The 13,604-nt window shown below is 30.6% G+C and overlaps 1 protein-coding gene across 4 annotated transcripts; it reads left to right on the forward strand.

Annotated features, from left to right (window-relative positions):
- Positions 1–1,837: 1,837 nt before the first annotated feature.
- On the forward strand, positions 1,838–6,170 carry LOC120273583 (probable inactive receptor kinase At5g58300). Of its 4 annotated transcripts, none has more exons than XM_039280235.1 (3): positions 1,838–2,347; positions 3,565–4,945; positions 5,313–6,170. In XM_039280235.1, the coding sequence occupies exons 2-3, from the start codon at positions 3,643–3,645 to the stop codon at positions 5,939–5,941; spliced, it is 1,932 nt and encodes a 643-aa protein (XP_039136169.1). In that variant the 5' UTR covers positions 1,838–2,347; positions 3,565–3,642; the 3' UTR covers positions 5,942–6,170. The 4 variants fall into 4 exon arrangements, with proteins under 4 accessions (XP_039136169.1, XP_039136170.1, XP_039136171.1 ...); XM_039280236.1 differs by having other exon boundaries at positions 3,568–4,945; XM_039280237.1 differs by lacking the exon at positions 1,838–2,347 and adding an exon at positions 3,027–3,345.
- The last annotated feature ends 7,434 nt before the right edge of the window (positions 6,171–13,604 follow it).

Below are 13,604 nucleotides of genomic sequence, written 5' to 3' on the forward strand. Positions count from 1 at the left end.
GTCTATTTGTAGACACAAAGATTGACCCATGATGCCAACAAGAACTAACATTAATGCTCTCACCATCTTAAATAGGTGGGTGAAATGTGGACACAAATAATGTGCTTCAAATGGTGAGGAGAAATGCAAGTGAACATAAGAGTTTGATTTTGAAGAAAGGGATTTATATATATATATATATATTCTTTTATTTATTTATGTACGTAGGTGAGAAGGAAAAAGTTGTTATGAATTTGCTTGTAAATGGGCATGCAATGTATTGATATTTATGGCAATAGGATTCCAACCACTTCGGAACAAAATGAATGACATGTTTGGACCAGAGGTAGGCCCTTCTGGAGAATCATATCCTCATTGTGTGAGAGCATCTGAGTGTGGTCCATTCCCGCTTTATTATTATTATTATTATTATTATTATTATTATATGATGATTCTTCTATTAAAGATAATATTTGGATTTGCAAATTTAATTTGAGGATGTGCTCTTTTAGATTAGTATTTAAGTTGCTTAGTGGAGAAACTTATCTGTAGCGGCAACTCACCACAAAATGTCCAAAAAGATGAGGATTCAAATTTTACTCATACACTACTGTTTATTAACTATTTATAAACTCTACTACATTAGAGAAATTTTACTTATAGTACTGTTTATTGCATTATTTTTTTATTATATACTATTTATCAGTACCGGTCTTTGATGTGGATTTTATATAAGAGAAGCAATTTTTTTTCTTTTCCATGATATATGGTAGATGGGATTTATCTCTAAAAATTTGTCAAGCAATTATAACTAGTGCATCTCTGTATTTGTTTGTTTTGTTATTGCGCTTATCATCTTTGTAAAAAATAAAAATAAAAATAGTTGACATCAATTGTCTAACAAATATAAATTTGTTTATTTAATAATTTGAATTTTGATAAATATAAATAATGATAGTGTATATCACTTGATTTGCCCAGAATCAAATTTTAATAATGCATATAGAGTGATATATAATTTTATTGAAGAGTATATATATATAATTAGTGAACTGAATAATAGTTTTTATATATTTTTTTATGAGTACATATGCAACAAAAACATTGAGATAATTACAATTAAAATTTTTTAAGATTTAGATGTCATGAATAAAATGAGTTTATTTTTAAAAATAAATATGAAAAATATTAATTTCATGATTATTAAAAAATTGTAAGAGTATTTATATATATATATATATATGAGTCTTTTGATCATTTTAATGTGTAAAAATGTGTATGAGGTGTACGGATATGCATTTCAATGTGAATTCATTAGATTTGATTTGATTTAAAAAAAAAAACAGCCACCACAGTAAAAAAAAAATTAAACAATTTTTGTATGAATTTTCTATATATAATGAACTAACATCAAGAACAATGAAGACTTATTACAGACATTTAAAATGATATATAAAAACCAATAATTCCATAATGATAAACCTATAATGAGGTCTGGAATTAACACGGTAAAAAAATAGTATTAATGAAAAATCTCAATTAACAGTGCAAAAAATAAAAATAATAATAAACAGAACAGTAAAGGTAAGATTTTGAACTCTTATTGTTATTATTATTATTATTATTATTTCACTTTGGGATTAGTAACCACTGTACCAGTGATTTTAATGAAAGAATATACATACATAATAAGATAATTTTCAGGGGTTATATAAAAAAATTGCCCAAAAAATTCTGGTTGACCAGAATTAACACTTTGAACGGTTGATCCATTGGATGGCAATTCCGTAATTATAGTGAAAACCAAGGCACTTTATTTAATCACTCACCTTATACACCACGTCCACGGTCCAGCCCCTCTCACGCTCTCACTCGCTCGTTCACTCACTCAGTGAGTCACTGTTTCCGAGTTGGAGAAACAGAGCTCTCATCCCATCCTTCAATGGCGGACCCTGCGATGTAAGGCCACCCACCTCGCCATCATCGACTCAAGAGAAGCAGGGCTCCGATTCTCATGTTGTTTATATTTTGATTCACTGTCTCCAGCCACAATGGCCGTTCCCCCCTCTCCAAAGATCCGATTTTTACTGGAATTCCTTCTGGCCTCAGCTTCTGTTGTTGTTTTAGAGCCTTTTCGTCTGGTCTTTGAAAGAATGGTTGCAAATTTGTTGGGGATCTCGTCTTCTTGCTTAATCATGGAGTAAAGCGCTGGCGTTTGCTGAAATGCAGGTTCTATAAAGGTTTATTTTGTGGAAATTTGAGCTTTTTGAGTGCCTTCTCTGTGTTCTGAGCTTTGGTTTTGCTTTAATGGTGGATCCTTGAAGAGCTTATGTATCTATTTGGCTTCTTTCCTTCTGATTTGATCCAGGTATGAGTTCAAACTGTTTGTTTCCTTCTAAATATGAACAATTCCTCAAAAGGGAATTTATTTCTTCAGATTCATGAGAAATTCAAGAATTCATATGGATTTATGCTTCTTTGTTGGATCTGTCCTGGTTTTTGAGATTTGTATGTTCATGTGTGTGTATATAAACATAAATAATTACCAAATTATGTGGTTATTATAAGTGAAAAATATCATTTTGATAGCGAAGACCAGCATATGCCAGAGTGGCAAGGGCTTACCACACCCATCGCTTTACTCACATTATGGTGATAGTACTTTTTAAAAAAAAAAAGGTTTTTGTAGCTTTTTTCTGATGGAATATTTTGATAAAAAGCTTTAGCTTTTGCTTTGGAATGGCTTTTTTAGATCTCTCCTTTCGGGTTAGCACTGTGTTTAGTATGTAAGTACTGAAATTAATGAGCTTTTGGTCCTCACATTTGTGTGGTGCTCATCTGCTTCTCTCCTACTCTGGACTTTTCTTTTAATTTATAATTGTTTTCGTTTTGGGTGTGAAGTTGTAGTTATTAGAGCAATGCTAGGGTCACCACACCAATTTGGTGAACCAAATGTATTAATGATGGTAAAGAGCCTTTGCTATTCCTGGTCACTTAAATGGCCTTGTTTAGCATGTCAATACTGAAATTAATGAGCTTGTGAGTCTCTCTCTTTGGCGTGTTCATCTGTTTCTCTCCTGTACTCTAGACTTGTTCATGTGAAACAACAATGAAGCTAGACCAGTGTTTTCAAAATGGCCCTTTCGTTTCAAAGTATAATGATATGCTTGATAAGAGCTTTTATAGTCCTGGTTACAAAAAGGCATGACTTCAATGAAGGAAATTATGGCTTTGTTGCAAGTCAGCAAGATGAAATGTTCTGGTTCCCCTGTCTTGCAATTATTACGGGAGGAAGTACCAGTTTTGTCTCAAAATGTTCTTTTGCCAAGCAAATGCATCTCAGTTCCAAACTTTGGTTTTGAGGTGGTAGTTAGCTTTCTCTTGGATTTTAGCATTTGGACTGTAGTTAGACTCTGAACATCCAGCTAGACTTTCGCAGCCACTCTGTAAATACTGTCTTTGGAGTTTGTTGACTTGTTTTTAATTAGGATTGATTACCTAAGATGTTGTAATCATAGAATTTTTTTTTCCTTTTTTTGTCTGTTTCTTCAACCATTCGTTGATTCTTTTCCTTTGATGCTGTAGCAGGAGAAGAGGACCAAGAATTGCTGACATCCCAACACTGCAAACTCTAATCTTTGTTTTTTCCCCTTCTGGTTTATCATGGGTTACTTGAGGACGAGCAGCTTTTGTTTCACATCTCTTCTTGTTTTTCCCCTCATACTGTGCTTTCTTCTTTCTTTTGCCATTGCTGACTTGAATTCCGATAAGCAAGCTCTCCTTGCCTTTTCTGCTTCAGTCCCTCATAGCAGGAAACTAAACTGGAGCAATGACACTCCGGTGTGTACCACCTGGGTTGGTATCACTTGTTCAGCTGATCGAACTCGAGTTGTCGCTCTTCGGTTGCCGGGGGTTGGGCTTATTGGTCCAATCCCTGTGAACACACTTGGAAAGCTTGATGCTCTCCAAGTTCTGAGCCTTCGATCTAACCGTCTTATGGGAAGTCTCCCTCCTGATGTTTTGTCGATTCCTTCGTTGCATAATCTCTACCTTCAACACAACAATTTATCGGGAAAGATACCTTCTTCACTTTCTTCAAGTCTTACCTTCCTTGACCTTTCCTATAATACTTTCGTCGGAGTAATTCCAGCGGGAGTTGGAAATCTGACCCAGCTTAGCACATTGAATCTTCAAAACAATTCTCTTGTTGGGCCTATCCCTGATCTTCGATCCTTAAGGTTGAAGCATTTGAATTTGAGCTACAACAACCTGACTGGGCAGATACCGGTTCCCCTGCAAAAGTTTCCTAATTCTTCATTTCTAGGGAACTCACTCTTATGTGGTCGGCCTCTAGCTCAATGTACAGGAGTTTCTCCCTCTCCAGCACCTACACCAATATTGCCCCCGCCTGCATTGCCTGAGAAACATAAGAAAAGCTTTTGGAAGAGATTAAGCACAAAAGCCATAATTGCAATTGCTGTTGGAGGTGGAGTCTTATTGTTTGTAGTTGCAGTTCTCATCTTGATATGCATTTTCAAGAGGAGACGTGGAGATGCAAGCGGAACATCAAAAGGCAAGGCTGTCATGGGTGGACGAACAGAAAAGCCAAAAGAGGAGTTCAGTAGTGGAGTTCAAGAGGCCGAGAAGAATAAGTTGGTATTCTTTGAAGGATGCTCGTATAATTTTGACTTGGAAGATCTTTTAAGAGCTTCTGCTGAAGTCCTCGGCAAGGGGAGTTATGGCACGGCTTATAAGGCCGTGCTTGAGGATGGGACAATTGTGGTGGTGAAGAGGTTGAAGGAGGTGATGGTCGGAAAGAGGGAGTTTGAACAACAGATGGAAATTATCGGAAGAGTTGGACAGCATCCAAATGTCATCCCGCTCCGTGCTTATTATTATTCCAAAGATGAGAAGCTTCTGGTTTATGATTATCTTCCCGCTGGCAACTTTTCAACCCTCTTGCATGGTATGCATTTCAAAAACACACGGCATTGTTTTAATTTCTATACTTTTGAACATTATACTTTTTTAGTGCGCCGGTAAGCATAGGATTCTTTTCGCAACTTTTGACTTTATTAGTTATCAAAAAACATCAAGATGACGAATAAAGCAAATTCATATCTTGTTCCTCAACGGTAAGGTTCCCAAGTACCCAAATTTCTTGATGATTTATGCCGACTCCAATTAGATTATACTCTCGGTGACATTTTAATTTAGACAATCAAGTTGGTATAGGATAGCTTCAGTTCATGACGCTTATTGCAAGATTGAAGAATAGGGCTTTCTTAGTTCCCCGTATTCAAGATTTGTTAATGTTTGACTATGAAATACAGGGAATAAAACTGCCGGAAGAACTCCCTTGGACTGGAATACAAGAGTGAAGGTTGCACTTGGAGCCGCTCGAGGCGTAGCTCATTTACACTTAGAAGGTGGTGGAAGATTCGCCCATGGCAACATCAAAGCCTCCAATGTCCTCCTCACTCAAGACTCAGACGCATGTGTCTCAGATTTTGGCCTTGCTCCCCTCATGAACAGTCATGCAACGCCATCCCGAATCATTGTTGGATACCGCGCACCTGAAGCCATTGAAACACGGAAGCACACTCAGAAATCTGATGTCTACAGCTTTGGTGTCCTACTCCTTGAAATGCTTACGGGAAAGGCGCCCATTCAATCTCCCGGACGTGATGATATTGTGGACTTACCAAGATGGGTGCAATCGGTTGTCCGAGAAGAGTGGACTGCTGAAGTTTTCGACGTTGAGCTCATGAGGTATCAGAACATCGAGGAAGAGATGGTTCAGATGCTTCAGATAGCAATGGCATGTGTTGCAAAAACTCCAGATCAACGACCGAAGATGGAAGACGTTGTCAAGATGATTGAGGAAATCCGACAGTCTGATACAGAGCCCCGACCCTCATCTGAAGAAAAGTCGAAAGATTCTACTGTGCAAACACCCTGATTGTGATTGATTGAAGTTCGATCTGAATTGCATTTTGTTGTGCAGAAAATTGTAGGAAGTGATCATTCAAATTCTGAGGCCTTCTCAGAAAAGAAAGAAAGAGTTAGGACCTCAACAATGTGTCTCCATTGTTTTTTATTGCTTGATATTTGCTGTAACTGACCTTCTGCATTTTTAATAACATAATTTGGTCAATGATTTCTCATCATTGTATTCATTTTTCTGATTTTATCAAGTGGTAGATTTCTAATTTCTCATGGGGAAAAACAGAGATGCAGAGCATTGAAACATTCATCCATTTCATTCATATTCTTGTTATATGTTCTGAAATTTTTTGTGAGAAATGCATTGTAAAACAACACAAGAAAGGGAAATAGTATTACAAAATATAAATGAGTAACTCTGTTTATTCATTCATTCTGTTATTTTTAGCTAACAAGCCTACTCTGTTCATGCATTAAACCCATTTTTATTTTATTTGAAGAATATTTTATATCTTATATAATTTTATGACACAATAGGCCTAATACTTATCATGAAAATAAATGCCACCTTTGACAAGTACATTATCATAAAACAAGAAATTAATCAAGGGCCTTAGGTTGATGGAATATAAGAAATAATACAAATAGAAACATAGTTTATATATACAGAAAAAATTCCTTTAATTTTTTAATTTTTATTGAGAAATGTTCACAAACCATGCATGGATTCAAAGTCATACCTTTTTGGGGGAAATATATAAAATGTTAACTTTCCTATTGTCATGATGGTTTTTATAAAAAAAAAAAAAATATTCAGTCTTTCTATAAAATTGTTGTGTTAAATTTTAACTAAAACTTGTTGCTCTATCATGGGGAAAAATATATAAAAATAACAAAATTATCCTATATGATATAAAATTACAAAACCATCCTTCTTCATAAGTATATAAAATAGGAAACAGACAATATTACTTTAATGAGAAATAAAACTTTAAGATGTTTTGAAAATAAATGTAAATTGTACAAGTTTAAAAATAAAAAAATAAAAATAAAAATAAACAAAAACCCTTATGAACAAGTCCATGTGAGTGGAGGAAACAAAATGAAATACCAACTCTTCTGCTTACCAATAGTTTATTAATATATATATATATATCATTTAATCCATTTTCACCTCACAAATTAATGGGTTAGACCATGAAAGAAGCACCACCTTTTTGTGTGTGTGTGTGTTTTTTAATTTTTTTTATTTACAAATAAGTAATAAATATCTCTATTTAAAGAAAGTGAGAGACATACACATGCATGGAGTTAATACTTTAGTACATCTGTATCTTTATTAGACGTGAGTTTTGGTATTCAATCTCAGGTCATCACTGAAAATTAACAATCTGCCTAAAACTCCTAATGCAAACAAATCAAGAGGTCATTATACCTCTTACTCTTCCTTTTATAGACTTGCTCACTAAAATATAAAAATATTAATAATAGCCATTAATAACCCACCGCTATAAAATCTAAAAAATGACAAAAACCATCCCACTTACTCTTCCTACATGTTTTTCTTCATGCTAATAACATATATAATAATACATTAGCATAGTCTTTTTAAGGAAAAAAACCTAAAATAATTAACAAAAAAATTACTTGAATTTTCTAAATTAAACGATGTGATTAGGGTGTTAGTTAAAAGCCATATTCTTTCTATCTAAAGCCATACAATTGAACTAATCTCTTAACCCATCGCAACTAGTTAAATATTCTTAATTAAAAATAATAGTGTGATATTATATATATATATATATTCATGCCATTTATTCATACTATTCAAGTATGATACATCTCACAAATACATTAACAAAAACATATCAAACATGCACCACTTATTATATTCATAACAATTTATTCTATACTTAATTTCTTCCAACGCCTTCCTTCAACATCTTCGATGAAAATCGATCTGCGCATCCATTCAAAATAAAATTTAAAAAAAAAATCAAAATAATATGTATGTAAATATATAACCAAAAATAATAATTATAAAAATACAAGAAAAATACCAAAGAACTTCAATTCTGGTGCAATGCCTGGAATATCTGACTGTTCACATGTCAAAGTGATATATGAGAAAGGGTAGTATTACAATGAGCATGATGAAATGCATGAGTGTTATCCATTTGATCTTATGCTTCTCAATGAACTCACACAATCTTGTGTGAATGTTGTGTTTCAAGATGAGTTTATATATATTGACTCTATATATGTTAAGTTGGTTTTGACGGATAGTTTTAGCTTAGCTCAATGTCATGTGGTTGTTTATATCGAAGACAACTTATTGGTCAATTAAATACATACAAAGGCATGAATATAAAATTTTTGGCCTCACACTCTATATCAATCTATCAATCTTATGAAGAAAAGGTCTCATTGGTTCTGTACTTTTTTTTATTTTTTAATTTATAAGGTTTGAATTTTTGTTTTCCAAAAGTACTCTTAGGGGTCGTTTGGTTCGTGGTAATGATATATTACCACGTAACGAGATTACCATAGTAATATGAGTGGGAATGTTATATGGTTGGGAATATTGTGGTAATTTAATATAACCATATTTGGTTGGAAACTCTTATTACCGGGAATAATTCATTACCGTGTTTGGTTGCCATGGTAATCTATTTGTTAAAATGTACAAAGTTATAAGATTACCACGGTAATCCAAGATAGACACCAAATTTGGTGGTAATGAGATTATCACTTTTTTGGTAATATTTATAAATTGGTAATGTGATATTACCATCCAGATTACCACTTGTGCAATGCCAAATGTGATAATATTTTTAGATTACCACGTAACACGTGATAATCTTTCTACGTTACCGCGAACCAAAAAGGATTGTTTGTTCAACCTGGCTTGATTTCTAGGTTTATGAAGTACGTACCATGCCCATCAAAGTAAAACCATAAAATCTAGTAAATCATATTTGCACATATATTTTTCCTTGAATATGGTTGATTAATATATATAACATATAACACTTCTTAATCAAATTATTGTCCATAGATCTTAATTTGGTCACGCAAAATTATTAGGTAAGGTTGATTTTTGGATCTTATGTGAGTTTTACGTGCATATACCTTTATATCATTATATGTACACGTACGTTGCATCTCTTAGCTAGGTTGGTGACAATTATAAAATCTAGCAAATTTGAAGTGCTAGGTTGGTGACAATTATAAAATCTAGCAAATTTGAAGTGCATGTATATATATATATATATATATGCGTACTTCTAATTAAACATATGTTATATATATAATTAATGAAGTTTTTCTTTGCGGAATAACACTTTTCGCCTACTCCTCCATTCTAAATTAGATGTCGTTTTAACCTTTTGCACAAGAAATAAGAGCAACAATAAATTTGTTATATTTTAAAATAAAAATAAGTTAAATGATCAAACTACTAATTTTTTTGGGACTACAATTATAGTTGAATATGATTCTCTTCATTAATTTTTCACCCATTATATCGTTGGTTTTTTTTTTTTTATCTTTTCAAAAAACTTCAATTAACATGTTTTACCGTCAAATTTTTTATTTTAAAATTTTGAAAATTTGTACTTTTCAATGAATAGAAATTTCTTCTCATTAAAATTTTTAATTTAAAATTATGGTAAGAATGTTGACTCTTAAAAATAGTTATTTATAGATAAATTACACAAAATAGTTATTTATGGATAAATTACCCATAATTTATCCATAAATAACTATTTTGATTTAAATAAATTTCTCTTTTTAGTGGATTTTATTAATAGATTTTGGAAATTAAAATTACATATTAAATAAGGGTAGAGTTGAAAAAAAAATAAATCTTACCTTGTAATATAAAACAAAAATTATTTTAGAATTTTTTTCCCTTCTTAAAATGACATCTAATTTGGAATGGAGGGAGTATTTATTTATTATTAGCAAATCTTATTTTATGATATTATAAGATGGGTTCCACTTGATCTCCTTGGAATGAACCCATGTGTAGCCCCCAGCTTCCATGATTTATATGAATGATTAACTCTTATATCATACACTACAAGAAAACAAGGGTATTGGAGACATAAAATTCCATCACTGACAATTAAAATTTCGTTGGTGATAACTTTTATCACATATAATATAAAATTTTGTTATTGAAAAACAAGTCGCTAATGCTATTCCGTTGGCAAATACTATTCTGTCAGTGATGTTGAACTATAGTATTCAATTTTTAAAGTATTTATTACCAATGGAATTCCTTCTCTGATAGTCTTTATTACCTACAGAATTCCGTCTATGAAAGTTTCATTACCAACAGAATTTTATCACTGAAAGTATTTATTACCAACTGAATTTCGTCTTTGATAGTCTTCATCACCCACAAAATTCTGTCCTAAAGGTGTTTATTACCAACGGAATTCAATCTTTGATAGTATTAAACACTCACGGAATTTTGTTTTTGAAAGTTTTTTCCAACATATTTCCATCATTGAAAGTGTTTATTATTAACGACATTCCGTCTATGATAGTAATTTTTATTTTTTTATTATTAATTTTTTTCTTTGCTTCATTTCCTTATACTAGATGTAATCAATACTATTTCATAAACTCCATATAATAAACAAAATCATATTCATAACAAAAAAGAAAAAGAAAAAAAGTTCAATAGTGTTTAAAGCAAGTAAGTTCAATCTTTCATATTATCTAAAAACATGCTCATACATAACCAAAACATGAATAAGAGAAGTCATATGTCAATTAAACTAGTTATGAATCACCTAAGTTCTATAAATCACTTTCATCATTCTATCTTCATCATCAATGGTATCTTCTTCTTGGCCTCTATCACTCGTCTCAAGCTGAGAAAGTAAGACACATATTTCTGGCTCATCGAAGAAGTACAAGATTTCTAAAAAATTATGAAACTTGCATTAATGCTAGATTAAATATAATAAAAAATATAAGTTTTATATAAATAATTAGAAAACAATTATAAAATAAAATTACTTACACCCACGAATTTAGACTTATCATCAACATAATCACCAAGGTCCTTCCCACATTTGTGAGTGCAATTAAACACTTCTTTATATGTTGATTTCAGACTTAATTATGTTATCCAATATGGCATAAATTACCCATGATTATAAAAATAAAAAAATAAAAATTATAAAAAAAATTACTTTAAACAATAAAAATCATGTATACCATCTTCCCAAATGAAACAAAAAAAAAACAGATGCCACACAAAAACAGTGTGCACTGTAATCTTGAATATACAAAAGAAAGTTGTTGATGGATCCTGTTAAACATATATATATATATATATATAATTTTTGTCTTTCAATGTTTAGATTAATCTAACAATGATAATGACTAATCAATTTATATTCATGATAAATAAAGAGATACGAAACTGATCTTGCAAAGCAATTAATTTCTGTTATGAGAGGTTTAAGGGTTAGTATGTTTCAGTCGAAAAAAAAAGAAGTCCTTTGTTAACAACTTTTATAATTTTTTTCCTTCTCTTCTATTGTACTTTACTTATCTTGCAAAGTAATTAAGTTCTGTTATGAGTGGTTTATGGGTTAATATGTTGCAATCTGAAGAGAAAGAGAAAAAAGTCTTTTATTAACTACTTTTGTAATTTTTTCCCTCTTTAATTTGTTCTAGTGTACTTTATTATTCTTTTCCTAATTTTTTCTCTGGTTCTCCATTGTTATTTTTGTTTTTTTTTTTAATTTAAGTGATTTATCCACTTGTTTTTTAAGTTAAATAAATTCTGAAAATTAATAATAAAATAGTTGTTATTCTACCTATTTTTACAAGTGTTTCATCAAATGTAATGAATCTGCAAACGCAACAATTCAACGCATATGGTGCTAAATAAAATGTTTTTTTTTTATGAAATATAAAAGACAATTATTTATTAAAACAATCACATAAAATTAATATGGTATTACATACTCAACACATTTTTGGAAATAATTCTCTTGTGATATTCATTTATTTTCTAAAAAAAAAAATTAGAGAAAACTTTTCCACTCCACATCTCTTCACCTTCGCTCACCAAACCAACATGAAATTATATAAAAAAAAAATCATTAAGTATGTCAAAGATAATTATATAAATACATAGTATAACATTCTAATATACTTAAAACAACTTATATAAAATTACAACATAAAAAAAGAGTGAAAAACAAATACCTTTGAAAACAAAGCAACAAGACATGGATGGATGAATCATATGATAAAAGTGAGGAAGGTTCTTGCCCAACAAATGCAACTTAGCATAAATTGGAGGAGCCAATTGTTTCATAAGACATTTGCACACCTTCATACACTTCTCACTATTTCTACTCATTGTCTTGAGTGTAGCTATTCCACTGTAACACTGAGGTGATAAGTTCTTCATACCAGTTCTAATGAAAAAAATGCAAGGATCAATTGATAATACAACATGCCCGCAATTAACCTCGGCGCTATTAGGGTTGCTTGTGTTGTCATTGATATTGTAAAAATGATTAGTATTAAGACAGGAAAAGAAAACGAGAGTTAACCATAATTGTTGTCACTAAATGTTGATGTTGCGATGCAAGAATTTTTATCTATTTATAAAAAAGTTTTGTGTATTAGTTGTTGATTTCTTTATTACAACCAACTAGAATTAATTTTATATTGATATATACTTGAAAATTTAGGTTGTATTGATAATAATTTGATGTGATTAATTAAGTTTAAACAAGTTTTATGAATGGAGAAGTCTAGAAATGTAAGGATTTTTATTAAGAACACCTTTTTTTTAGTTGGTCTATCTATTTGAATGAGAAAAATGAGAATCTTGTACAAGTTATATATCTATATAGGTCATCAAGGATGTCTTTATTATTTATTTATTTAGTTTTTTTTTTTGAAATCTAAAGAAATTCTTTTAATAGTAGTTAGATCATTATCTAACAGTTGTTATCATGTAAGATGTATAAAAAATTATATAATAATTATTTTATATATAAAAGGGACATATGTAGATGGCCTACACTTTATACATGTATATGTATGAGTGTAGTATACAAATATGAGGAGGCTTTAGTTGGAACTACTTGGAATATTTTCATATATAGTTTGTTGTTATGATTTAAATGGTGAAACCAAAATTTTAAATCAAATATGAGATGAAGGTTTATTTTTATTTTTCAACCTATTAACAAAATTATAATATTTTTTTTCTTTTATAAAAATAAGTGGTGTTTGGTTGGAAAATGGGTTGGAATGATGCTTATTTTAATGTATAGCTTAACTTTACTTCTAAATAATTTAAAATAGAGATAACTATTTTTTTCTATCTCAAAGAATATTTATTTTTATCAATATTAATTAAATTTGCTTTAAAAAAATTAAAATTTGAAAACTCAAATACAGCCGTTAGATTGGAAATAGGAATAACTTAGATATGTATAATTATTATAAAAAAAATCAATGAACTAATAAATTAAAATCATTAATCGATACCAAAAATACTTAATTATTAAGTAAAATTAATTATTAATTAGAAAATATAATTGTAATTATTAAAATATTTTTTTAATTTGTATGAATTAATTATGATGTATCATGAGGGAAAAAGTACATGGACTAAGATAAAAAAAATA

The sequence above is a fragment of the Dioscorea cayenensis genome, chromosome 12, assembly GCF_009730915.1.
Source record: "Dioscorea cayenensis subsp. rotundata cultivar TDr96_F1 chromosome 12, TDr96_F1_v2_PseudoChromosome.rev07_lg8_w22 25.fasta, whole genome shotgun sequence".
NCBI lineage: Eukaryota > Viridiplantae > Streptophyta > Magnoliopsida > Dioscoreales > Dioscoreaceae > Dioscorea > Dioscorea cayenensis.